Here is a 27,872-nt window from a genome sequence, read left to right as displayed (position 1 = left end):
AATCTGCTTTTATTGAAATGGAGTATTTAATTTTATTGTCATTGTTACAGAGTATCAGTCTGTAGTGTAGGCAAAGCCTATTGTAAATACAAATTGAAGATCATACTCAAAAGGATGGTTTTCATAGCAACACTTCTTTCATATCTTTGTACAGACAGATGACAGGCTTGAACACTGGTCTACAAAGCTTTACAGCACTCTCAAACAAATAATTTAAGCACCTCAAACGTTTTGTCTTGAGTAGTTTGCCAAGGTTTCAGGAGCCCAGTGATGGCATGCCTGTATCACTCATGTTGTTTTGTGGTGAGGACGTGTTGGTTTTGAGCACGTTCGCTCTGTTGATCCTGCCTAAGCAGCTCTTGCCAGTTCAAGATTTTCACAGCATGTATCCTGCCTGCATTGCTGCTACACCATTTGCTATGGTATATGCTGTCCCGTTTTTTTTCCTTGGGAGAGTGAAAAGTGAAATATATTTACGTTATTTTCTTTCCCAAAACTAAAATTACTGTGAACGTTCGCAGGTATGTGTCAGTACCAAAGCGTCTTGTTTTCTGAAGTCTGATACTCATATCCCAATGTTACACATTATTATATTCCAAAGGTAGAGATAATGATGGAGCCCATCCGAAGGGAAAACCTTGCATCCTTTGAGGTAAATGTTTCCCCTGTAATTAAAGTGATTCATGGGATTTTGCTAAATTTCTGACAAGGACATTGATGTTTACACCTAGCGTGAGCTCTTTAGTGACCCTGACATTTTGTAGTCCTTGCTTTTCACAATAGACTGCCGTGATTTAGGTCTCTGTGAAGGCGTCTGTCAGGAAGTTGATGGAAGAAGCAGTTGAGAGTCCAGAGATGTTAAATTGCAGCAAGCAGCTGAGACGACTGCCAGTTTTTCCTTTTCTTCCTCTCCCTCAAAAACAGTTTTCACAAATGAGGTCTGTTTTGTCCTTACTGTCAAAGGCTCTCGCTGATTATCAAAGCTTAATGTGAAAGACGTTAGGAGAAGTGATATCAAGAAGACAGCAATATTCCTTGTGGGGAAAAATACTTTCTGGAATCATGTGATGTTCTGGTAGTATAGATGCACGCCCAAATAGAAACTAAAAGAAGCTTTAGTTTATAGCTGCAGGATGGATTTGAAAGAGCACATTGTATGAAGGAAATGTACTCACCCCAAAATATTTTATCTGATAAATGACGTTAAGTGAATTTCTGTAGTGTAACTCTACAAAAATAACAAAAGGAAAGTGACTTCTACTTCAAGAGCGGTATAGAGGATGGTGGGGTGGAGCATAACTGATTATTTCAAGTAAATCTGTAACAGTGTGAAGAAACAAATAGGACTTTGCCATATGTGTCTCTTGGGACTTTCTCGTGTAGGTTGGTGGTGGTTATTTGAACACAGTGCTGCAGTGCAGCTCTCCTAGCTGGGCCGGGAGGTTGGTACCTCTGAGTTCAAGTGTGTGGAGATGGAATTCATTCAAGGTGTTTAGCTGATGGTCGGCTGATTCGCTGTCCCTATCATGAGCATGTTTGAATGCAATCTGAGAGTTAAGAATCATTCTTCTGTTGCACTTGGAAGCTTAAACTTTAATTCCCAAAGGATTAACATCTACTGTTGTTGAATAATACTGTGTTAAAAATCCCTTCCTCGGATCACTTGGCTTGTCATTTGAGTATTACAAACTGTCCTCCAGTTTCTGGGATGAGAGTTTGAGCAGTCCCATGTAGGAACAGAAAATACATTGTGTTTATTTTCATCTGCCGATTTATAGTGCTGACTGTTCCAACTTTAATTGATTCCTGTGTGCAGCATCGAGAACAGCCCTGCTGCCAGTTTCCTTCTAATGGCTGCTTTCTAGTGCCAGTTCAAAATCTGAAAACTCTGGTAGGGTTTTGGGCAGTTATGGAAATGTATTGCCTTTCATTCTTCTGCTATTCCCCACGCTCTCTCTGCCCTCACCATTAACACCTAATGCATAGGTTTCAAAGTGCTGAACAGCGTTAATCTTCACAGTGCTGGAGCTAGGTACAAAATTAGTATCTTCCTGACTATATGTGAGGGCAGAAAGAAAATGAACTTACCTGATGCCACATAAGATGTGAGACTGACATCCTGTTACGTTTCTGCTCCTTGATTGCAGTCCCTCGTAGATAGTGGTATATTCTATGAGTCTTGCAGCCAGCCAGCTTAGAAAGGACACTCGTATGGTGAAAAAAATACCAAATGCATTTAAAAAGCCAAAATGAAATCTATACTATGCTAATGAGTAGAAGTCTATAAATACAAAAATGAGAAGCATACCTTGTTGCCCAAGAAAGTAAATATTCAAGTCGCAAGGAGTTTCTAATGTTGGGCTGCTAGCAGCTGCTTTGGATTTCAGCCTGTCATTCCTGCCTAATACCATCAGTAAGATGTGTATCAATTCATGATCTGCATTTAATAAAAGAGAATTTAGTATGAACTGTGTGCAGAACTCTCCATCTGGCATAAAGATTCAAACTCTACCATGAAACACCCTGTTTCTGTTTCTACTGAAAACTGGCTTGAAAGTGGCTATCAAATGGCTTAAGCTCAGCATTTGGCTTGCTAGGGAATCTCAGCAAGGATCACTTTAGTTTCTAATTAATAACATTCTGACTTATGAAATACTGCTATTTTGCTGCAGAGGGTGTTCTGCAATGCAAATATTTATGTGAAATCCTCACAAGAGCAGTTGTGTGGCCTTGTGTTCCCTCTGTTTGCTCTGGGGGATCAGTTAACAAATGCGGTTTCAGAGATGTATATTTTTCCTCTGCTATCAAGACAGACAGGAATTTTTTAATAAGCTGTTAATTTCCAGCTAGTTCAGAAACTGTATTTATACAAGGGAACATGCTTCATCTGAACCTGCATGGAAACAATACTGCTATGCATATCGGAAGAGTAAGTTGCCATAGAGAAAGCACTTGCACGGTGTAGTTTGATTATTGTAATAATTGAAAACTTGTTAGAGAAGGGAAGCTGGGGTGCATTAAAGCCATAGGATGTCTTACCAGGCTGGGGGCATCCCCACTCGCATCCCATTTCTGGTACTTTCTCAGGGGGACTGAAGTTGGATGAGAGTGCCAGGTTGTGTTTGTGGATTTGGGTATCTCAGTACTAACAAGACAGGCCAGGACCAAATCTGTTGGTCTTTTTTTTTTTTTTTTTTTTCCTTGCTAGGTTTTTTTTATGAGAATCAAATAAGCATAAGAAAGCTGATCAGGATGGAGGCAGAAGCTGAGAGATACTGAAGAACAGTTTACAGCCACTTTTCTTCCTTTAAGTAGCGTTGTGCCTGCGTTGACCTTGAGGCATCGTAGACTCTGGTTTGGTCTCTTCAATCACAGAAACCAGATCGCGTGTCAGTTCTGCAGTTTCTTTGGACCTCGTGTCTTATCTCACATCTTATTACAGATGAACAAACACAATAGGAGATTTTCGTTCAGCTCCTGGATGAAATATATTTGAGTGACTTTTTTCAGACTACAAAAAGCAAGATCCTGGACCCTGGATTCTGGCTTTCCTAAGTAAACTGGTGTTTCTTTGGAGTGGGTTGGGTTTTGTTTGTGGTTTTTACTACTTGATTCGTCTTCATGCAACATGGAAATTCTACGTTTCACAAATGCAGAATGAAATAGTTCCTTTTACCTGTAGATATCACTGTTAAAAACTTAGTGAATGTATTGCTGTAAAACGTCAGAATCCGAGATTTAAGGGACCTGCGTACTGCTGCCAGTGCTTTTCAAAGAGAGGTTAATAGCTCAGGTTTTCTTAGAATCTTCCAGTAAATGCAGGTTGTCTTATAGCTAAAATATACACGCGCACACACACTCACACACACACACGTGTGTGTGTGTTTGTCCATGGATGGGTATAGTCATAGAGAGGCTTGCACTGTGACACACCAAGACATTCCATCAGTCCCAGACTGCTTGTGTATACAACAATAACCCTCTGGTTTTAAGGGATTGCGCTTAAAAGCATTTATTAAATGCTCATGTAGCACGCAGCAGGATTATCCCAACAGAATCACTGGGTGGCCCTCCACTTTTTTCTTTATTTGAGGAAGGGGATGCCTCTATGAGTATTTCAGGTTTGTGCATGATCTGTGTTATTTTCTCCTATATAAAATATAATCTTAAAAAACCCCAAAGCCAAACCCAATCCTTTGCTCGCTTTCACTGCATATCCTAAGTATGAGCAGGGACAAGAGTAGATCTCTATTTGGAAAGCTGCCATCCCTGGTATTGATTAGTGACACTACTTTAAATTATTTAATAAAATTAGCAATTGGACTCAGTGTTTTTAGTACCTTACTACACCAAAAATAGACTCCTGATACATATTGCTGACATGATTTTGATGTTCTTGGAGGTGAAACTACATCTGCAGTCGCAGGCTGGGTAGATAGGCGTATTGACCCAGTGGAGGAAGACTACGCGATGCTGAGGGTGGCAGGACAGCTTGCAGCAGTGGCAGTGCCTGCTGTCTGCTTCCCTCGCACGCTGCGCTGCCGGTCCCCTGGCTCGATAGGGGAGAGGAGTTCATCCTCTTTGGAAGCGGTGGGGAGAACACAATCAAAAGAAAATAATTTTAGCTTATTATTTTATAGGCATGTAGGTGCTGTGATGGTGCAAATGGGTGAGATCATGAAGTGACTACACACAGGATGTGTAGAGTACCTCTGCGCAGAAACCTGGATTAAGTAAATACTTCTTCCTAGACAAGCATCAAATCTTGCATATAGCCAGCGAGGGATAAAGTGTGGAGCCTCAGTTTGTGCTGTGGCTTCGCGATGGGAGGGCTCCAGAGTGCAGCATTCAGCAGCATTTTGGTTTGTTAGAAGGTGCTTTTCAAAGTGATCTGTTTCACTCTGGATTTAATAATGCCCGATTCACAGAACTGAGAAAAAATATGTCTTTTGTTGCTGGGCTTCTGTGGGGTACTATGTTAAATTAGGTTAAGGAACTGACATTCAAGTGACTGATTTCCATGAATGCCTGTGTGTTTATTGGAAAGTTCTTAATTGCAGAAAACATCTCCTATTTGAATGAAAAGCTGCTGATCATGCTCAAGACGTTTTTAGCAAGATACTGTTTTTGCACCTGCATGCAGTACCGATGGCGATGCAACAAATCTGTAGACAGCTAAGCACTAAAGTCATTAATTCAAGTTTTCAAAGAACCTACTGGGTAAAAAACTGTGTATCTTTGTAAGAAACTGCAAACATGCTCCTTGGAAACAAGCAGCTACCACGTGTAGCAGGCACGTGCATGCTCTGATCTAGACTTAAAAGATAGCTTAGCTGGAATGATAAGGTGAGTCTTGCTGGGTCGTGTGTCTTCACAAACAGCCAGTACTTCACAGCAACAGGGAGCTGTGACGTACGTGCATTACTATTAGACAATTTTTAACAGAAGAACTGTGTTTTTTGGCTGTTCAGAGCTTTTTTGCGGTTTAAAAACTAATAATTGTTTTGTTCTGGAATATGATCACTCAGTAGTTCTTACAAAGGGATTGTGAGCATACAGTTTGTAATGTAAATTGTATTTATTATTAAATATTTCAGCAAGAAGTGAATAATAGATAAAATGAAACAGAGTAGCGTTTGCATGCCAGAAAAAGGTATTTCCATTGCTTCTCAGAAATCTACATCATCTCTGTATCTTCCCAGATATTTTCCTTTAGCTCAGTTATACATAAACAATTTCTTGTTTATCATCCTTTATCTGGCAATTCATCTCACAAACAAATACTAATGTAATAGATATTGGATAAGGAAAGTTTGTCTTGGTTAAGAATTAAGGTTCTGGAAATACTGTCTTTTGTGAGCCTTGAAGGTGTGCATGTGTGTGTGCCTCAAGAAACCTGTGGGTTTTAATACTTGGGGTTTTTTTCCCCACTTGTAGGATTCCTGGAAGACTGAATGACAGGAGAACTCCCCTGGGAGAGCTGAATTGGATCTTCACCGCTATCACAGACACTATTGCATGGAATGTCTTGCCTAGAGGTAGGACTTGAACAGGTGAATCAAGTTTTCATCAGAAGTGAGCATTGCTTATTCAAAGTAGAAGGATGAAGAGTAAGATAAATGAGACACTGAAATAAGGAGAAAATTAAAGCCTGATATTGAAAGAACAGATGAGACTGGATTTAAGGCTAGTTAAATTTTATAAATTCACTCTTTTTACCAGAAGCGTTTGAGCAACCTGATCATTAGAAACCAGAAAGCTTTTTTTCTGGTGCTAACATGATTCCTTTAGCTTGAATCATTTTCTTTCTTAATGTATTTGTAAAAAAGCATTCTGTCTTCTTCCAGCCTTTGTTAGTATCATAAATAAAGGGATTTTTCCTCTTTGCTGATAAGGAGGTCTGTGCTTCCCATGAGTAACTTCATCCCATTTCTCTACCTGTGTTCCAGAAGTACAGATTCAAAGCGGAGCATGGGTGCGCATATTTGTAAACAGTTTTCCAATTATGCTCTTTCTAATGCTTAGTACAATGTAAATTCTTCTTTGTGGATATAGAAGATAGCACATTGCAATCTTTCAGGATTCATTTTGGCTTCTCATAAGCACATCAAACTGCCAGTTAACAGGTGTATAGTTCTTGATTAAATGGTACACAGAGGTCCCTTTTTCCCTCAGTAATTTCCAAAAACTTACTCAGGCTGAGTTCAAGTGAAACACCAAGAGGGGAATTTTATCCAGAGAAGGCAAAAAGGAACCCAAGGTAGAAGGTGTTTAATTCTGTTTATGTAAAATGGAGAGTAACTGCAATGCTGTAAGGGAACTCAGAAGGCAGGATTTCCTTTTAATAGTTGTCATATGTCACTGCAAAACTGCTGTAGATTCCTCGTTACTGGAATAAAATATTAACATGTTTTAAATTATTTTTGCATGTTACCTAAGGTACACAAAGATGTGCATCTAGTAATTCCTGCAATCTCTTGGCAGATCTTTTCCAGAAGCTCTTCAGGCAAGACCTGCTTGTGGCCAGTTTATTTCGTAATTTTCTCTTGGCAGAAAGAATTATGAGATCTTACAACTGTACCCCCGTCAGCAGCCCTCGTCTACCTCCAACGTACATGCACGCGATGTGGTAAGTCCCAGCCAACAAGTTACCCTTGCACCAAGGCTGTGCGCTGACGCCTTCAGGGAACTTCAGGTGCTGTAGTCAGGAAAGATTGTTACTACTTACACATCTATGCAGTGCTTTACTGATCGAGTCGGTGGATCAAAAATGAAACTGCATGTGGCAGCATAATACCCACCTCCAAATGTGTTTTTTTTTCTCTGTGCATACATAATTATACTGTGATTCTGTAATGCAGAAGAGTCAGGTCAGCCATGTAACCTTCCACTCCAAATAGAAAAGAAATTGGGTGTTTGCTACCCTTATTTCCACAGAGCAAAGCTAGGCGCCTGTGATCGTGAAGGGTGGGGAGGGCTCAGCGCCTGAGGGAAAAATTCTTCAATTGCATTGTTGAAGTAGAAGATATTTTTTTTCTGCAGAGTTTATCTACTTTTACTATTGCTTTTAAGATGATTAATGGAAGCGGAAGTGGCACAGTTATCGAAAAGCTCTTAAATATGGTTTTGACTATGAAACAAATGTCCCACGAATAATAGTAGTATAAATAATAATAACAGAAATGCGCACTTTCATTCTTTTATTCAGTATGAATAAGAACAGGACAGTTCAAAATTTGGCTAAGTACAAACCCAGTACAGACAGGCTAACTTGGCTCCTGTAGGAGAAGACGATCGCTGGGTAACTTGCTAAAAGGCTGATGAAATGACCGGTAAAGGTGGCTGAGTGGCCTTAATTTGCCTGTGTTTTCAAAATCCTTTTGATAAGTTTCCCCAATAAAATTGGGGAGGAAAATAAATTGTAGAGGAGGTATGAAGTGATATGATCAGTGCAAAACTTGCTAGCAGCATCAGTGAGTTCAAATTATATGGCGTGGTTTCTCTCAGAAGTGGAAGCAAGCTAACAGCAGGGAGCCCTGCCAGCGTTTGCAGGTGCAAGCAGTCATCAAGGAGTCATTTGCTGGTAATACAACTTTGCTTTAATTATTGAAAAGCATGGAGGCAAGAGGAGAGGCTTTGGATGGAATTATTAGCATTTGGGCAGCCTTGCTGAATGTACTGTGTGTTCGTACGTGGCAAACAATGTTCTTATGTGCTTTGGATTAGCAACTTTTGAGGAAAACTGGTTTAGTCATTTGTAAATATGGTGGATTGTTTTATCATTGTGTCACATGAGGGACTGGGATGTTTGTAAGTGAAGAGTAGGAACAAACACCAGAGTTCCCATGGTGTCTTTCAGATGCTGCTGCTGCTAAATGTGGCGGAGCTTGAGCCATAGAACTGTGCTTTTCCAGTTGCCATAGAGTGGAACATGTTTTTGCAGAAATATTGAAATTAACCCAGTAAATTTGTGGAGTTATTTATAGTTTGCTTATTTCCAGCATATTAAAAACTTCTATTTCCAGTTTTTTATGGGAATAGAATTCATGCTTGTTGCCAGCCTATTAGAAGCCTATATTTCTCATTTCTTATGGGAGTATGACTTGGAATTGGTGTTGCCATCCATGCGCTGAGCCACAGGAATTAAACTAAGATGACCTGGATCCCATTCTGTACCTCTTAGACCTGCATGGTAGCAGGATGGATTCTAGAAACACATTCTCTTTGCTTGTATTGTAGTTCTTCTGGTACAAAATGGTGCTGTTAATACCTTTGTGAATCCCCTCAGACTGTACCATAGGATAATGGCTTTGTTGCTGCTATTTAGGATTTGCCGGAAGAAGAAATTCCTTAAGAAAAGTCACGTGCAGGGCTTTTTTCCTTGTGAATCACAAACACTAGCAAGGTAGACAGCAAGCGAGCAGAGAATCCCTTGACACACTTTATTCAGTGTCCTCCAAAAAATGTGCAGTTTGAAGCAAATCTAGCAAAGGGGAAAATTCCAATTTTGTCAGAGGTGGCTCAGTTCATTATTATGAACATTTAGTAAGCACAAATTTAGAAACTAATTTAGAGCGCGTTTAACTATTTTTCTAAAAATAATCATCTGCACTTACCTCTCGCCTTTCATTCAAGAATTTTCTAATGGATCCCTGATCTGAAAAAACTCCAAACCCATTTTACTGTTTAGATAAACTAGGTAATGTGACTGGAGAGCAGGAGAGTTGGCCAGAGGAGTGTTGAAAAGAATGGAAACTTCAAACAATGTGATCTGACGATCACGTTGACTCTACATCTGCATTGTTACGTGGTGCATGAGACAGCAAGTTTTTCCTCTTTGCTGTTTGATTGAGACTTTTCACAGATCTTTCATACCCAGCATGTTGGACAGTGTTTTGGGGAGCAAGTCCTGGCTGCCACGTTGTCAGCACTAGCTTGATCTGCCTGCAGTGGGTGAGAAGCTCCAGGGTTCTTTCCTACAGTGTGGAAAAACATGTAATTAATCCAAATAGTGGCTCTGGTGTATATCAGCCAGTGCTCCTCAAGGATCTGACTTCAGACTTTGAGGGACTTCTCTGCCCCTTGTCGTCTTCCTTCCCTCCTCTGTGGTCGTTGGCCTTTATCTATCTGCGTGGCTTCAGGACCTCATGCACTGCGGACCTGTGTGCATTGGGTGTGCGTCCCTGGCTCAGGGTTTGGTCTATTCCTTGCAGCCAAAGCGGTGGTGTGATGTCGTACCTTCTCCAGTATACATATGCATTATTCTCCTCTCTTTCATTACCCTCTGGATGCTCATCTGGCTTCCTGGGCTTTGCTCCTCCGTTCGCAAAGGTAACGCAAGAGGAGCGTGTTCCCTGCTGTTACGGACACAAGCTGCACGTTCACAGCCAGTGACTAAAAATGGGACCTACAGGCAGATGTAACTCATATCTCAGCAGAAGTCTGACTTGAGAAGCAAGTTGTTCATTTTATGTCCGTACATTTTTTGCACCATCTTTTGCAGAAGAGGCGTGAGTAAATGTCAGCATTTCAGAGACTGCAGCCACATACACGCTGTCTCTTCTGAACTTTGCATACAGTGCCCTCATCTCCCTTCTCATCACAGCAGAGCTGTGAATTTGTGCTCGTGGTGCTCTGCGCCAGCCTTGCAACTCTTACTGGGAACAACTTGCAGTCAGTAGAGAGGGGAAAAAGCAGAAACAGCTGCTGCCTCATGGATGCAGATGGGCTCCTGAGGTCAGAGCACGATGTTGCTGCCTCCCACTTTGCTGTCTGCAGCAGAACGAGGGAGCTCAGCTGGGTCCTGGGGGAAGCTGTGCAAGAGCCGAGCGAGGCGGTGGTGTGCCAGAGGGGTGGGCTGGCACTGCAGCATGTCCTTATGCTTGACTTAAGCATCAGTTAACCTCATGAATAATTACAACTGCCCCTTTTCGGACATCAAATCTGATCCATTTGCTCTTTATCTTTTTTGCTTACCTTTGTCCCTGCTTGTTCGATAACTTTCCCTAAGTCACACTCAGATGTCTCGTGATTTGCACATCTGGTGCGGTTGTAATAGAAGCACTGAGCTTGCTTCTGCTGCTTTTGGTTTAGCCCTTTTGAAAACAATTTTTTAAATTTCAGACCTATTAAGTTGTTCTAGTCGGTTCGTTTGGGAGACCACTGTCAACCTCTTCTGTTAATTATCCTTTTTACCTGAAGAATTGGGGAAAAGTGAAAACTTCTTTTTTTAGGGAAAATTTGACCCACAAACTGTCAAGTCTTTATTTCAACAAGAAGGGCACGATATTTAGGAATCAGGAGAGCTGATCTCTGTGACCTTGCCCTGGCTGGTATGCTTTGACTTGTTACTTCATTCCTTCGTGTCTTTCTTTTATTGCCTTTCTCAGTTTTACCTGCCTACACGTAAACCCTTCTGGGCACGGGCTGTTTGTATTTGTGTGGTGCCTCACACTGTAGGTTTGGCTGCTGCAGATGCTACTATAATAAAAGTATTAATATTAATATGTATTGATTGACTGGCTGTGCTATTCAACTTTGAGAGTCGTTCAGTCTATTGTGCAGTAGGAATAGGAGGCCTGATGCTCTGTCAGCATCTTGATCTCTGTTGTGATGGATTATGGCTTATACATTACTGCTGTTGCCAGCAAGTTATATTCACGGCCTTTGAAAAGACCTAATAACGCGTTTGGAAATATTTCCTAACATAGGTCATATATTAAAAATGAAGTACCTTAATTATGCTTTGGAAGAGCTATGATTTGTCTATAATAGAAATTATTGCAATAGTGTATACACAGACCGTGAAATTCTAGTTGAAAGTAAGTCATCATGTACTGCAAATAAAATAAGGCTGAAATTCTAGCTGAAAAGAAAACCATAATATGCAACCCAATTACAGGTAAGAGAGGAGCTGGAGCCTTTGAACACTGTGGGAGTGTTGCAGAAATGGATGCAGGTCGGCTCGCTGATTTTTCAAAGAAATGAGTCTCATTGAGCTACACAAAAAGACTTAGTTTCTTAGTAGTGTTTGAAAGGGTATTTGGAACTGTTTGATATTTGAAGGATTAGATTAATTCAGATTACACTGTTGATTTAACCAGATTCTTTTTTGTATGTGCGTGTGTCTATCTGTTAGTCTTAACTTCTCCAAGACCCATTAATGGGCTATAGATAGTTTAATGGAGAGAAATGTAGGCTGAAAATAGCAAAGCTTGTGCTTTAAGTTGTGGCTAGAGGAGGGGAATGCACTGGCAGAAGAAAGAAGGATTTCATAGTTTTAACAAATATTCATAGCAATAAATATTTTTTTTAAAATAGCTGTGTCTGAGCAGCTTCCCAGCTGTCTCCCCTAAAGCAGGCTTATGGAGTTCACAGTGTCAACTGTGGAGCAGGTGAATTCAGGCTGGAATCTGAAAATTCAATCAAACAGGGTATGTTACAGTCGCAGAAAAAACCAAACATGGAAAATCTTGCCCACCATACTTGATAAAGCCTGAAATATTTAACAGTTCCAGAAGTACAACAAAACAAGCAGGTGCCCTGGTGCCTGAGCCCCAAGACTGCAGATGGCTTCATCTCCTCTTTAGTTGCTCCTCAGCATGGCTGTCCCAGTAAGAAATACTCATTTGCACTAGTACTGTTTGTGGTGTGATGTAATACAAACTGTTCCCGGAAGAGATAATGTTCAAAGACATCAGTAATACATTATAAAATATGTGACGTGAAAATTAAAAGCGTTAGAGTTTGACTCAGCCCAGAAAATCTGAGCGTAAGAAAATCTGCCTTCCTGACCCGCCAGCTAACACCACAGGACGTGTGGGTGAGGAAGGGCTGAGGGGGGTCTCTAACCTGTTCCGCTTGTGCTGTTCAAGGAGCACAGTGCGACTGCCCAGTGTTTCGTGGATTCACGCAGTAAAACGGTCCTTGAGTGAAGCTGGAATTCTTGGCCTTCTGTTCTTTGCTTAAAAGTTCAAACTTTGAGCACCTCTGGAAAACAAAGGCAGCTGGATGATTTCATGTTAAATTATTAAAAGTTTAAATAGTCCTACTGTAATGAAAGCGGGTGTTGGACCGAGGGGGGGAGATAAATGGAGTCTAGGGGGGGCTATGAATAGGGACTTTGTCCTGAAGAGCTAAGAAAAATTGAAACTGAAATATAAAGACAAATACGAGTATTTCTGTTGTGGGAGAAGAGAGTTAATGACACAATTCAGGGGAGCTCTTTCCCTGTTTAATTTTTACTGTAGAATTATGGAGGAGCAATGCCTTTTCACTTTTAATTTTCATGTGTTCTGAAATGCAGTATCCTTTTGCAGGATGATGGCTTGCATCTTGTCTGTTGAGTACCCTGTTGGACTGATTGATCAGTGCAGAGGGAGAGGCAGGCATTGTTGGCTTGTTTTCGTTGCAGACTGTTTCTGTTGGCATGCTGCATTGCTTTGCTTGTTTTGGATAAACAAAAGCACTTTCTTGCCTGTTTTTTGACTGAGTCAATCTTCCAATTGAGGAGAGCATTTAATATATATTTCTTCTGAAATATATATGGGAAATACATGAGACTGTTTTCTCTGTAGCTGAACCTAAGGAGTGCCCCATCCTAACATAGCTGATAGTCTGTGAGTCTGACCTTTTTCTTTAATGACATTATTGCATGGCATGGAGCACTGTAAAAGGTTTTTGCCTTTTTTGAGATGTGATGCTACAAAAGTTGCCAGGTCTCGGAACAGGCACAAGGGTGAGTATAGCCATGCTGGGTTTTTGATTGCATATAAAAAATTTCTGAACTTGTGGTTTGAGGGCTGGTGGGCAGCTTGAGCTTCACCTCCTGTAGTGCCTCATTCCAGGTTCTCCCTAGTTACTGCCTCAGACATGCTGGGTTTAGACCACCTACAAACAGCCATCCTGTGGTAGGTGGGGTATGGTGGAAATCCTTTGGACTGCATCAAGTCACTCGCTGCATGGGATTGCTTGTTGTTATTGCCCTTTGGGGGGAGGCAACAGGAATGTCTATATTAGGTGTATAATAGCTTCTAACTTAACTGAGGTGTACAAAGAGAAGGTGTCCTCTCTTATGCAAGTGCTCTATCAATTTGCTGTATATGTAGAGCGTTTAGGACAGCATAGTAGAAAAAAAATCAACACATTCTGTAGTAGCATAATGAAGTTGGAACAGTGCAATATTTCAGTAGGTTATCGCCCAGCAGATACATCATAGTGTCGTCTTGCTGCAGCGGGGGGATCTGGTGTTATTGGAAGAATATGGTAAGGAGGGATGAAAGAACAGTGCTGGGGTATTATCAAGCTCTTTTTATAACTAATGTAGTGACACAAATCTTCCAAAGCTCTTTGCAAACAGCAGTCTCCACAAAGAAGGAAGAGAAGTAGTGATCTCTTGGGTTGGCTTTCATAAATCACTTCTAGGATGCAACGCCACTCATCCTTGTTCCCCTGCTGCTCCCTAATTTATCTCTTGTTTGTGTGCTGAAGCGTAATATTAGTTCAGTGAGCATATACACAGTTTGCCCACCTTTCTAGTTCTCTTTGGCATATTAAAACAGTCAATCACTGCTCCTCCACCCTACCACCGACAGCCATTATTTTCACCATGACTGTAACAAGTATTTTCCCCCATCTGTTTTTCTTCACTTGCTCCGTGGCATTAGTCCTTTACCATTCATTTGTGGCTTGTTTTGAATCTTTTAATTACTGTAATGTCTGTTTAATGTCGTCGTCTGTTGTGCCAACGCAGTGAGTTAGCTAAGTGGCAGTTCATGTGCAGCCTGAAGTCTTGCAAGTAGCGTGTAGCTGTTCTAGTAGTTGGAAATAGTGAAGTTTTACCTCGGGCAAAATTGCTGTTTGCTCGCGTGTCTTCTTGGGTGGGAGGTTTTCAGTTTCCTGCAGAGAGCGAGCAGCAGCAGTGTGTTGGGCTAGTTTGGAGAGGCAGGGGAATCGTTTGGAGTATTTGAATTTGTTAGAATATCTTACATAGTTGATGTTAATCAGCAGCTCTCTAGGTTGTGATGAGTGGTAATGTTAAAATTTTATGTTGGTGGTTACTCTTTTGAAAGGTTGAGTGACATTGGCTGTGTGGCTACACTGATTTTTAATGGCCTGTTTTTAGAAGCATAAAAAGAGATTTTTGTTTTAATCTACTGAAAACTATTTAATTTTTTGTTCTTTCTGCTTTAATCTACTAAAAACTCTTTAATTTTTTTTGTTCTTTCTGCTGACATTTAGCACCTTTGAGATTCGACCTTGCAGGGCTGCCTTGGACATTTTTATGGTAATGTTAGTGCTTCTTACCTAAAATTACTTTGAGAAGCTCAGCGTCTTAGCTCCGTGCTTCTGCAGTGTAATGCCCCATGCAGAATCCTTTTTATAGGCAGCCAATATAAGACTAAGTTGTCTCTGATCTCTAAACCATTTTTTTCTCCCGCATAGTAAAACTTCTCTCAAAAGCACTATGTATTGACACTTTCTAATGTTTGAAAATGGCTTTAAGTGGTATTGCCCATTCCTCCAAGAAACCTGAAAGTCAGGAATATTCCTTCTTTGCTTGATGTAAAATTATCTTTACATTTGTACTAACTTGACTTTGCTTCTGCCTCAACCAGGAATAAATACCTCTCATCAGCTTTGTGTAAACACTTTGTCTCTAGCATGGGTCTTTATTGAGCATGTGGGAAGTGTTTGTTCCCTGTGCTTTGATTATCTCTTGATTACCTCTTAATTATATTGGCAGCATATTGTCAAGTGGAAGGTGAATGCTGTAAAGCAGGGGGATGAGGTCTGGGCGACTAAAACAAGCTGCATTTCTTGAATCCATAGAAAAAATGCAAGAGCCTTATAGTTTATTTTTTCATCTAATTGGAGAGATTGTTTTCAGTTGAGACAGCTCCCAGTTAGGCAAATGGGATAGATTTTGCTCAGCACTTGTTCTAATGGAAGGCTTTGTTTGACTCAAAACAGGGTGATTTAAGAACTTATTAGAGCAGGTAACTAAAATAAACTGTATTGATTATCACCTATGGCCTCGTGTCTGCAAATGTTCCTAGGAGAAGAAAAATTGCTTAGCCTATTGATGTTTACACATGATGGCCACAAGCCATGGAAGAGCAAATGTGTCTGGAGAGTAAATTAGTTTCTTTTGTGTAAGAAACACAATGGGTGGTGGTTTAACTCACTAGCCTTTCGGAGTGCATAAATTCATATGTTAAAATGTAAAGTGCATGGAACGCCTGTGGATAGAGAGAGCTAATAGTTTCTGGGGTGAAAAGTAACTGTTTCACTTTTTTAGAGGTGTTTTAGGAACTTTGGAACCAAATGCATTTTATTTTAGTTTGGTCTCTTTTTACTTTGTGAGCGTTTTGAAGCAGACTGTTTGCACGTTTTGTTTGCACTGGATCAGCTACAAGAGGTTCCTTGGCCACTGTATGTAACTTATGTCCCGTTATAGCTGTTACACTAAAATATTGTAAGTCACAATGCTTTAGCCATTAAATAGTATAGTATATAAGTGTAAAAACTGAAATCTTTAAATACTTTCTCTTCTAGTTTAGTGTACCTCACTCCATCCTTAAGGGTGAGTCACATAGAACTGATCTTTCTGAACAAGGTTGCCACACAAAACCCAACTCACGGTTAGATTAATGGAGACTGAGTTACTGTGTCACTGCACACGTCCCTGAGAAAAGTAGCTCTCTCGAGGATGAGGAAGAGGAGAGTGAGTGTGTTGGGGCAGGTGTATCCATGAACTGTGAGTTGGAGGGCTTCTCAGCAGGATCATCTTCCCGAGCTGTTCTGATGGACTTGAATACAGAGTGAGCGAGGGTTCAGATGCATGTAGAGGTGTGTGTTGAAGGATTATGGATTGGAGGCAACCCAGGATTGAGTTCATTTTTCTAGTTTTTTTTAAAAAAATAATTACTAGTTTTTGCGTGAGCACAGGTATATAACAAGACTTCAGTTCACTCTGGCTTCTTTCTGTGTTAGGGGGAGGAACAGTTTCTGTGAACTTCAGCTGGGGATTTTTTACCTCGCTCACATTTTATTGGTCAGCCTGATAGGGTGCTGGACTAGACCTTCTCACTGTTTTTCTGCATAGTTTTCATATATTATGCTTGCCTTTTAAAGAAAGGGAATATTAAGCGTTTCTAAGCCAGATGGACAATGCTGCTGTGTCCACATACTTATATGATTAGAACTTAAATTGACCTTGATACGCTTACAGATAACTTTGTAATGACTTTTCTTTCCTCTTTCTTTCGCCTTTTTCTCTAGGCAAGCGTGGGACCTTGCAGTTGATATTTGCCTTTCCCAGTTACCTACAATTATAGAGGAAGGAACTGCCTTTAGGGTAAGTTGGATAGTATCTTGAGCTGTTGTGTGCCCAGTTTAACCATTATTTGGAACCTCAGTTTAGCTCATCGCTTTTGCTTGTTGAGTCCAGAATTGTTGCAGTTTAAGGGTTTACTGGAACATTGTAAAAGTCTACTCACCTCACTTATAGGGATAACTGGAAAATCAACTTTAAGTTCTTCACTGTTGTACGAGATGTCTGATTCAGCCCGTGCTGTTGGTGAGGGGGAAACTCCTACCAGTAGCAGTGATGTCTGAGACCTGACTCAAAAGTTCAGAGCGCTCAGTCCTGACTAACAGTATTATCACACACAAAAAAATAAATCCCAGCATACCAGCATTAGTTCTGAAATGAATAACTTTCAATGTGAAAATAACTCTATGGAAAGATAATTTTCAAATAAACATAAGATAGAGGTTGAGGATATGTCTAAAGAGTTTTCTTAAGCATAGTATCATTAATATGAGTCACTGGGGGTTTTTTCCTACTTTATTTAATCTCAGAGAGCAAAAAAAATATTTTTTTAATATTATATTTGGCTTAAATTCCTCTAGTCAGAATGCATTTTTCGTTATATTCCTTGATATTTTGTGAGCGGAGCCTTCAATAATTACTGTACAGTCTTGGGTACCTGTTCCACTGTGGTGGTCTCTCTAATTTTACAGTAGCATTCCTGCATTTTATTTATGTTTCCAAGCTTTCAAAAGGTTTTCTGGCTGTGATTGCAGGCAGTCTCCAAAGAGCCAAGTACAGGAGGAGAGAACTGTAGACTTCTGTGAGGCTAGAGGTTGATAAAGATGCCTGAAGGCTTTTATCCTCCCACCCCTTTCTTTCCTCTCTGTATGTGCTGTATATTAAAATTTAAACAAATATAATTTTTCCTCTCCTAGATCATGTTCATTTTTATTTCAGGTTTCTAACAATGTCAGTGGGTGCTTTTTGATTAGTCTTAGACCTCATCCGGGCATTCAGTGTCAAGGGAGTTGAAATTTAGCAAATTTCTGTGTATTTGGGGGATGAGAGGAGGCACATTTGTGAAGGATTAAATGAGATCAGCAAGTAAGAGTGGTCATTCTCAACTAGCAGTTGATTCAAGATAAGGTGGAAACAATTTACAAGCAGGTTTTCAAGCCTGACAGGTGTAATTTCTTGCATATTTTGGGTAGAACTTGAGGTGGGTAGAGCTATCGATGTGTAGTCACAGCTGGGAGCCTGAATGCTGTGAGTTTCCAAGCTAGCCTGGCCACTAGATTTAAAGGCAGGCTCAAGTTCTCTTCTGAGCTGTTCCTTACGCTTGCACTTAAAATCCAGCATGATTAATAGCGTGTAGGTTTGTGCCTGCTTTGTGAAGAGGGGACAGACCTCTACTCCGCTCTCGTGAGACCCCCCCTGCAGTACTGTGTTCAGCTCTGGGGCTCCCAACATAAGAACATGGACCTGCTGGAGCAAGTCCGGAGGAGGCCAAGATGCTCAGAGGGCTGGAGCATCTCTTCTATGGAGACAGGCTGAGAGAGGCGGAGTTGTTCAGCCTGGGGAAGAGGAGGTTCTGGGGCGACCTTATAGCACCTCCCAGTACCTGGAAATGCTTAAAGCCAGGTTGGACAGGGCTTGGAGCAGCCCAGTCATGTGGGAGGTGTCTCTGCCTGTGGCAGGGGGCTCGGGACTAGGTGATCTTTAAGGTCTCCTCCAACCCCAACCTCTCTGTGATTCTATATTAACCTGGTGATGTCTCTGTGAGACACCTACGGGAGCAGGAGACTTGGCTGTTAGGTTGGGGAGTGGAAGAGGCTTAGCTCTGTGCCGTGACGAATGGTTGGAGCAGGCAGGCAGTTGCACATCTCTGATCTATTCCTTGTGTTCTAATCAACGTTTTTCCCTCAGACCTCTAGATTTATGCCCAGTGAGCAGTGCTGTGTATCAGAGAAGGTTAGCTGCTGCTGGCCAGCAGTAATCCTGGGAGGAATTGCTGCTCAGTCCGGCGTGGGGGGAGGGGGCGTTGCGGAGCCCAGGCAGCCTGCTCCAGAACTAGGCTGGCAGGAGCAGCCACTGGTGTCTGGGCTGATGCCCGGGTGAGTCACAGGGTTACCTGCTGCCAGTCCTTCAGGGCCGTGCTGGCTGCTGCCGTTGCGGGTCCAGCCTAGCCCTGGATAAAGCAATGGATCATCTCTTCAGGGCTGTTTTGTTTCAGCAGCACTTTATAAACCACCAGTGTCTGACTTCTGCTTGTTCTGTAGGTGTTCTTTCCTGGTCAGACCTGGAAAATAGGATAATAGGGGATGGCAGGGGAGCAGCTGTGCTTCTGGCGGGTTTGGGTGGGTTTGCTCTCCTTCCTCCCACCCCTTCCCTACCTCCTTCTCCCTTGACTGCTGTTTCCCTGTAAAATTCAAACTGGAAGCTGCTGTGTGCTTTGGTCAGTACTTTCTCGTACCACGCTTGGTGTGATCGGTGGCAAAAGGAGCGCTTCTCCTGCGCTGCTGTGCCCAGGGGCTGCCCCAGCGCGCGCCGCGGAGCAGAGCGCTGGGGGCATACGCTGCAGATGGTGGGGCAGCCCCCACTGCTGTCGGGAGACAAGAGTTCTCTGCACACTTGGGCAGGCTCCGGGGACTTAGTATGTACTGTGGGATGTCACATCTCACCAAGGACACTTTGGATGTCATCAGCCGGTGTGGTGCACCCCCAGACAATCACATCTTGTTAGAATCTAAGACCATAGTTACGTCGTATGTTTTTCAAAGTACGTGGTATTTTCTCTTTGCTGTCCCCTAAACCAGATTCCTTTATGCCTAGAGATCCTAGGAGCTAGCATCCTCTGTATTTACTGGATGCCCTTCAGGTGCATTTTGTAAAATAACACATGATTTTAGTGTCTTCAGTACTACTAGCACAACTGATGGGTGTTAGCTGATGGGAGTTAGCCCGTGCCTCGTATCTTTAGTAGGACACTAGTGTGAGGTCTATTAAATACTGTAGCACTCTGCACGTTATTTTTGTGCTCATTTACCTGCACTACCAGGATACCGCTAATTAAATGGGTGTATTCAATATCTTACATAAATCTTCTAATTTTTGTTTACCTATATGAAGCCCTTTTACTGTGTTACGGGTGTCAGAAGTGATGGATCACTAAGTAAAAGGCTTGAATTAAGAACCTGATAAATAGGAGGGGCAGCCTTCTTACAGCCCAAACCAGCGCACATCTGAATTGCCACCTGTTTGTAGGAGAGGTTTATGGCAGCCAGGGAAGACTGAGATGTGGATGGACATATTTTTCATTGTTGTTGGATTGTATTCTCAGTGGACTGTGCAGAGGTAGCACTGTGTGTGCTGCTACAGGAGTGAAACCATCCCTGCAGAGCAGATAGAACAGCAGTGGATTTATCTGCTGCTCATGTGAAAAAGGTCTACCAGATTTGCCTAAGACCTTTTGTGATATCTTTTCCTGTTTCTCTACTCTTTCCTTCTTTTTTTCCAAATGCTTATATTGGAGAATGCCAGCATATTTAAATAGAATTGTATCTGGTCAGTCTTTGGAACACTTTTATACATTTAAAAAGACTCAGACAAATGTGTGTCAATTAAAAAGTATAGGTTCTGGAAACAATAAACTGTGTGAGTCCATAGGTGCCAAAACTACTATTTGGTGCTTTTTTTTAACCGAACTTGCATTCCTGTTCTTGCTCCAACAGCACAGTCCCTTCTTTGCAGAGCAGCTGACAGCTTTCCAGGTGTGGCTGACCATGGGTGTGGAGAACCGCAACCCCCCGGAGCAGCTTCCCATTGTTCTGCAGGTGAGCAGCCAGGGGCTGAGCAGCCAGGGGCTGAGCACCGCCGAGGCTGCCAGGAGCTCGGCCGGCCGCAGCAGACACGGGTGTCTGTGCACGCCTCTCCCTGCCCGCAGAGTGCTGTGCTGTCAACCAGATGGCGTTTGGGTACATAAATTACGTGGGCTCCTTCGGGATTAATTAGAGCTGATTGCATGTTTACTAGACCTGTGCAGATGAAGACAAAGTGCTTTTCTTCTCCCATACCTTCACTCTCCGTTGAGCAAAACTTCCCACTGTAGTCCATTTGCAGCTTCAACAGTATCAGGCTCTGCTGCCTCCTCTTTTGCTCTGAAGTAGCAAGACTTTTTCACAGAATAGCACATCTTTGTTGTTTTCTGCTGTAGTATCTCCTTTTATATGCCAGCTCTGTCAGGCAGAGACTTTTATCTTCTCTCCGTTTTCAGAAAGTGGAAGTTACTGCAGTGTAAATAGTTCGGAAATGGCTTCTTTGTCTGTCTGGTACTGCCTGGAAAGTGTTCCCTTTAATGTGATGCTGAAATTTTGCTGCAAGAATGTAGAAACAAGTCTCTGAACACCATGCCTGGAAGGAATGTAGAGTTCTGGTAGGCATTTGCTCAGACTAGGCAAAGTTCATATGTATAAAGGAGAAGTAAATCTAGGAGAAACATAACACTTCATTTCAAGTAATGTTTTATGGCAAGGCACATATTGCAGTTGTGATCTGCTTCTGCCCTCTCCTCCCCAGGAGTTTGTATTGGCAGAAATATAAACCCTCATCAAGGTAGCTGGGGTCTCTTCTCTACCAGGCAGCAAAATTTAAAGTCTTTCTGTTTAAAAGAACATAGTTCCAGTCACTTGTATAAGGATATGTGATTTCATTCACTAAATGTGAGAAGACTCACCTTCCCTGTTAGCTACCAGCTTGTTTTGTGACTGACGGCACCGTCGATCTGTGTAAGACCAAATCGTAATTTCCCTGAGCCTCCCAAGCCTTGGGACATGGGCTGGATAAGCAGGTGTACTGTTTATCTCTGTCACTGCAGTAGGAGAAGGCAGGCTTCTACTCTAGAACCAACTTTGCTGCTTTCCAGTGAATTATTTGGCACCAGAGGGCTCTGCAGGTAGCTTAACCTTGCAGTGGAACTGAGAGGTCACCTGGCGAAGGAACCTGCTTTCCTTCCTGGAGCAAAAATGAGCTAGGACAACGTAATAATTCTTGTAATTAAAGCATATTAATTGTGTAGTGGAGTAAGATTGCTTGTTAACAGATTTGAGATACTTTGAATCGGAGACCAACTGATTACGAGAGGCAAAGAAGTGTGTTTCAGACCCCTTTTGAGTGTCTTTTTGCTTTGTCCCCTTGGGATTGCTTAGACTACACTGCTGTAGCCTAACAAACGCTGATTCTGTTTTCCCATTTTAGATGTGTCCCTGGGGAAGGAAAGTATTTGAGTGCCAGGGCCACGATGCCAGCCATGCAAAGCTTGGATTTGTCAAGGACAGGGAAATGGTCCTTTGTAAATGGCTTTGTAATTGTCTTCAAGAAGTTGCTTTCCATTTCGAATTCTTGCTGTGCATGGGGTATATTGGACATGGGTGGCTTCCTGGTGCAGAGAAGAGAGAAGTCAGCATACACACAGCTTGCACGAGCCTGAGCAGCAGATGCTCGATCCTTGTGGAGGTACCTCCTGCCGTGCCACCTCCAGTGCCTGTAGACAAGAGTCACACTTACTCCACAGAAGGCCATGGGAGACCACTGCTGCGGTCCCCTCCTTCCATCCTGCATGTGTTAGGAGGTTCCTGCTAAAATGTAGACTGTAACTTCTAAATTACCTTCTTGTATCCTGGTTAATCTCTAATTTGCGTGCGTGGACATAATTAGCTTCTCTGTCTTTTGTTTCAGAATAATGATAGACAAATGTCAGAGAGGGATGTTTTTGCAGTGCTGTGTGCATATAGTGGCACAGTGTAGCAATTTCATAATTTCATTAAAAGTTCATAAATTGTGCATAGACTCCCGATATCCTCATCCAAGTCTCTAGAATTTGTGTCATTTTTTGCTTCAGGTTATTGTGCAAATCAATTAGGGAAGTGGAATATGAAAACCTGAGAGAGAGCGATGGCATTTTTGGTTTCTGAAAATAATGAAACCAAGCTTTTAAAGTAAGACACAATTTGATTTGGTTAAAGGTCCTTGTGGGATGCTAGCAGCGTTGAGATGTGGGTTTGTATCTTCACCTGGAAATCCTTTTCAATTACAATTTCCCTGGCTGTGACAGAATTTGTGGATTTACTTAAGGTTTTTTCTGAGGTCAGATAACAGCAGCGCTGTCCAATCTGTACACCTCCCATTGTCCATGCAAGCACCCTTTTCCTCACATGTTCCTGTCTGTTGTTTCAGCCCTGGCCCAGCTTCCACCTTGCCCTGGTTTCTGTTACTGCTTTAATCTCAAACAGCTGCCCCTGTTATTCCTGTGATGGGCATCTTTAAAGCACATTGTTAATCGTGCCAGGTTCTGTAGTAAATTTATGGCATAGGCTGGTGCCAACTAGGGCAGGATGACCTGTCCTGAGATCTGAGCCCTGATACTCAGAGGTGAAATGATTGGAGCAGCTAATGCATCCTCCTGTTGTTGTCTTCTGGACTTTTTCTGCACAACCTCAGTATCTAATATAAGTCATCTGTAATATGAGACATGAGCCAAGTAATTCAGTTATTCTTCAGTATTAAACATGAAAAATAATTTAATTTGAATATGCAGTGCGGAAAAACACTGAGAAAAGGATGGAATAGGGAGCTAAATCAACGAGTCTCTTTCCCTGAGACCTATGCTTGAGGGATGTTACTCAATTTAAACTGAGGATTAAACATTGCATTCCAATATCTTACATCTGTTAAGGAGATTAAGAACTGAAAGTCTGCCTGTTAATATTTCACACCAGGGTAGGTATAAGCCAGTAAACTACCACCTCATTATCGTTGTCAGATTCTGTTTTAATGAGATTTTTATTAACGACTAATGTGACCTTTTGCTTCCCTCTTAAGTCTCTTATATCGATTTGCCAAGGAAAGCAAAGCCTCTTTTTCTGCTTCTGAGCAGTTTTGAGTAATGGGAGCCTGGGCGTTTTGCTCACCTCTGAATCCTTCCTGCAGCCACAGCCGTGTTCCTGCTTTCCTGGAGAAAGGGCAGGTGGGGCAATGAGAGTATTTGAAATCCATAGGGGCTGCTTCCATCTAGCAGAGCTATACTGCATAGGAACCACTGGGGTTTTCAGCAGAACAGGATGCAGCGGAGCAGTGATGTGGAGACCGAGTGTAACTGCTTTCCTTCAAAACCAGTTGTAAGTGCGTGCCCAGAGCAGCTGTGGGTGCCCCATCCCTGGCAGGTTCAAGGCCATGTTGGACGGGGCTTGGAGCAGCCTGGGCTGGCGGGAGGGGTCCCTGCCCATGGCAGGGGGTTGGACTATGTGATCTTTAAGGTCCCTTCCAACCCAGACCATTCTGTGCTTCTATGTGTCTGCAGAAACTTCCTGAAGAGCGTTACCAGGAGGGGCACTAACTCATTGCTGACGCTGTTCGGTGGGGGGAGTGTTTACAGCAGCCAGGGTTTGTCTTCCAGCTTTTTTGTTTAGACCAATAGTTTGTTTAAAGCGATGCAACGATCCTGAGGTGCGTTTAACCTTTGCTCTGCAATCACAAAGATCTTTGTTCTTTTTAGCAATAACCGTTACCTCTCCCCTGCAGGTGCTGCTGAGCCAGGTACATCGGCTGCGAGCGCTTGATTTGCTGGGAAGATTTTTGGACCTGGGTCCCTGGGCGGTTAGCTTGGTGCGTGGATGTTGCGTATTGTCTTGTGAAAGTTGAATTTATCTCAGTACAGGCAATAAATACAAATGATGATTTATGGAAGGAAGGTGTGGAAGATACTCCACAGATTTGACAAACGACCAGTGTTTTGTGTGTTCATGTGTGTGAAATGGAGCAAGCATCCCTAAAAGAAAAGCGGTTTGTATTAATCAAAATGGCCGAATAGCTGTTCGTTTGCATTACAACAGAGAGTTCCTTGGGAATAGTTTAGTGTAAAATATTGTAAGGGACAAAACAGGAGGAAATATCTGGGACAAATAAGAAGTTTTGTCAAGTAAAATAAATACAGAAAAATAGCATGTACGTTTATCATCTGTTCTCTCAGCCTACTGGCTGCATCATTCTCTTTATCTGTTTGGTCTCTGGATTTTATAAGCTCTTCTGAGAAGGTGGCAGCTGCCTTCTGTGTTTTGGAGTGTGGCTAGCACAGTGCAGATAATAAAAAAGAATTAAACAGAGGAGCAGTTTAAAACACTCTTGTAAATGCAGCTATTTGTTGATAAAAGTGATGAAGAGGAACCACCAGCTGGTTGTGGAATAGCTCAGTGATGGGGCTTTTTAGTGGGTTTCTTTACCTTCCTCCTTCATCTCAGCCAAGACTCCCTTCTGCAGGCCTTCCCGGACAGCTTAGCCCTCAGTGGTAGGAAGAAAGTATGCATTAAAGGTAATTTTAAGACCCCCCCTGGATTATAAACTTTGAGGATGAAAACATAGCTGCGGGTCAGCCGCAGCAGCCTTTGCTCTGGCTGTTAGGTGTTTTATAAAGGTAGCTGGCCATATCCCTGGGTGATGCTCGGCTGCTGCCCGGCTGTGTGGGTGGTAACCCTCTGGGACCCAGCGCTGCAAGTGCAGTCCCCCGCCATACGTTTCCTTTACGTTGTGCTTTGGAAGGGTATCGGCAATCACAGTGGGATTCTCAAAGATTTCACGTGTTGCACGTCCTCCTGTTAGCGTAGTCTCTAATCCCATGGAAACGGCTTGGTAGCAAGTCTGTGTAAGGCAAAAGGCCTATTTAATTTCCAGTGGGAGGGCTGTAATTATTGAGCTTTTGCAGTATGTTTATTTGTGAGAGCAAATGGCCCCATCTGAGAAGAGCACAACATATCATGAAGCATAAAATAGCACAGGCTGTAAAGGAGTAAAAGCTGGTGCTAGATTAACTCTGAGTCTCCACGGACCAAATGAGTCTGAAAATACCTGGTGACATCCAAGATTAAAATGAACAATAGACTAGTACACAGGGATCCCCTTTTTACTAGAAACGTATGAAATTGTTTTGTACCAGATTTCTCATCTGTGTCATTAAATACGCTGCATCTTCTCGGAGCGCTCGGTTCTGCCCCTGCGCGCAGCTGAGCTGCTCTTGAGCCTTTGCTGTTCCCTCTGGCTCCCCAGGCCCTGTCTGTCGGCATTTTCCCGTATGTGCTGAAGCTACTTCAGAGTTCAGCTCGTGAGCTGAGACCACTCCTTGTCTTCATCTGGGCCAAAATTCTGGCAGTGGACAGTGTGAGTACTTCTGAACTTGGCTGTGTCTTTTGGGTTTCAGCAACACGCCTTCCCCGCCCCCGCTCCTTCCCCCCTTCATGCTTTATCCTGGAGTATTTCAAAAACGTGCTGCGTTAACTGGAGACCGGCGTGTTATCTCATTAATTTATGTCACTTGCATGAAAGCTAGCTTCTGAAACTCTGTGGTGGGGATGCCCCGTCAGGGTGCCGGCCCTGGGTGGTTGGCTGGCTGTCAATGCTGCACGTCACGTTAACGTCGCGGTTCCAGGGTGTTTGGTGGTCTAGGTAAAAGCCCTCCGACCTCACTGGTACCTTTACTGGGGAAGGTACTGCTTTGCTTGCTGAAGGGTCTTAACGTGCACTCCTGTTTTCTGTCTGATGCTTCCAGGTGAGAGCATGCTTGCACACACTCGTACTCGCCCTCAACTTGTTCGCTTTAGATTGTGATCAAACTGGGTTTGTCCAAGACCGTTCCCGTCAGTTGTCAAAACAGGCTGTGGGTAATCTTCAGACACAGAATTTTTCTAGAAATAAATTTAAAGTAGGTTTTGGTGGCTTTAACTTATACATCCTGCTCCGAGCCTAACACATGCACTGATGCGCTGCAGATGGTTGGCACAGAAGTATTAAACCCCACAAAAGACAGGTTATTCCCGTCGTGGGTCCGTGATTCTCTACAGTAGTTTGGCACCTTCTGAGATAAGGTTTTGAAACTGGGCCCTGGTTTTTAAAGATGCCCTTAGCCAAAGCTGTAGTTTGTGAGGGTTAAAATAAATAATTAAGCAGGTAAGTAATTGCAGATAAATTTGTGTAGTCATATATACGACTCTGTGGTTTTGTGGGTGCAATTAGTTGAGCAATATAAAATTATTAGGAGTGGTATGCACAGTTAATCGCAGGCACGATTATACGCCAATACGAAATTGTCTGAACTGCTTGTAGAAGTTGGATCTTGTATATTTGGGTGTTTATTTTTGCTTTATCTCTTCCATTTCAGTATGGAAAATAATACTGAATTTGTTGGAATTTTCCCCCACTGTTGATCTAGTATTGTCAGGTTTAGTTTTATAAATATATTTTCATTAACATCCTAAGAGGATTTTGGAAAGCAAAGAAAATGAAAACTATTCGTCTTAAAGCTACTCTTGAAAAGCTTATTTTTGATGCATGCCTCTCTATGGCTGATGCTTCAGCCCCGGGTACATTTCAGAGAAGGCTCATGTATAATTTACAGGGAGTGTCATGCCATCCTTCACTCTGTCCACCAGTCTGGGTGGGCTCCTTGCACCATACCTGCTCCTGCCACCGTCGTATTGCTCCCTCCCATGCTCTGTTGTCTCACTCATTTGTTAGGCTGTGCTTTACAACAAAACAGCAGAAAAAAGTGTCTTAAATTTTGTGGTTTGACTTCTTTCTGTTGTTTCACTCACTGGCTCCAAAACCAGGTGGTGCACATGAGGAGGGAGGAGAGGGCAGCCTCAGCAGGAAAGCACAGTGAACAATGCCGAGGGAGGGGACAGGCAGTGGCTTGAGTTGTCACACCATAAAGGGAACAAACGTGTCATCATATCAGAAGCTAAAGTAATACTTTCTTGTAACATCCTAAATACCAGTACAGATATGCCCTTTCCCCCCTCTGCTGGCGCAAGGTTTGGCCATGTATGTTTGAAACAAATGGAGTTTCAAACAAAGTTGAACAAAAACTATTACTGCAGCGTGAATGTGGTGTGGGTTCCAAGTTCTCTTAACGCTACAGCCTGCTCCACTTCCCCGACCCTCTGCATTTCCAGGTAAATGTGTCTAAACAGCTCACAAGACTGCTGTCTGCATACTCCAGGACGAGAGATGGTCT

General features: G+C 42.5%; 1 protein-coding gene across 4 annotated transcripts in view; it reads left to right on the top strand.

The window, feature by feature from the left end:
* RPTOR (regulatory associated protein of MTOR complex 1) overlaps positions 1-27,872 on the top strand; it is a 156,790-nt gene that overhangs the window by 69,639 nt on the left and 59,279 nt on the right. For all 4 annotated transcript variants that reach the window (XM_040582170.1, XM_040582169.1, XM_040582168.1 and 1 more), the window contains exons 8-13: positions 5,938-6,038; positions 6,985-7,129; positions 16,783-16,858; positions 20,548-20,649; positions 24,392-24,475; positions 25,910-26,020. In XM_040582170.1, coding sequence (XP_040438104.1) covers positions 5,938-6,038; positions 6,985-7,129; positions 16,783-16,858; positions 20,548-20,649; positions 24,392-24,475; positions 25,910-26,020 — 619 coding nt within the window. The remainder of the gene's footprint in view (positions 1-5,937; positions 6,039-6,984; positions 7,130-16,782; positions 16,859-20,547; positions 20,650-24,391; positions 24,476-25,909; positions 26,021-27,872) is intronic.

This window comes from Falco naumanni, chromosome 1, assembly GCF_017639655.2.
Source record: "Falco naumanni isolate bFalNau1 chromosome 1, bFalNau1.pat, whole genome shotgun sequence".
NCBI classification, from domain to species: domain Eukaryota; kingdom Metazoa; phylum Chordata; class Aves; order Falconiformes; family Falconidae; genus Falco; species Falco naumanni.
This window is presented reverse-complemented; position numbering and strand designations above follow the sequence as displayed.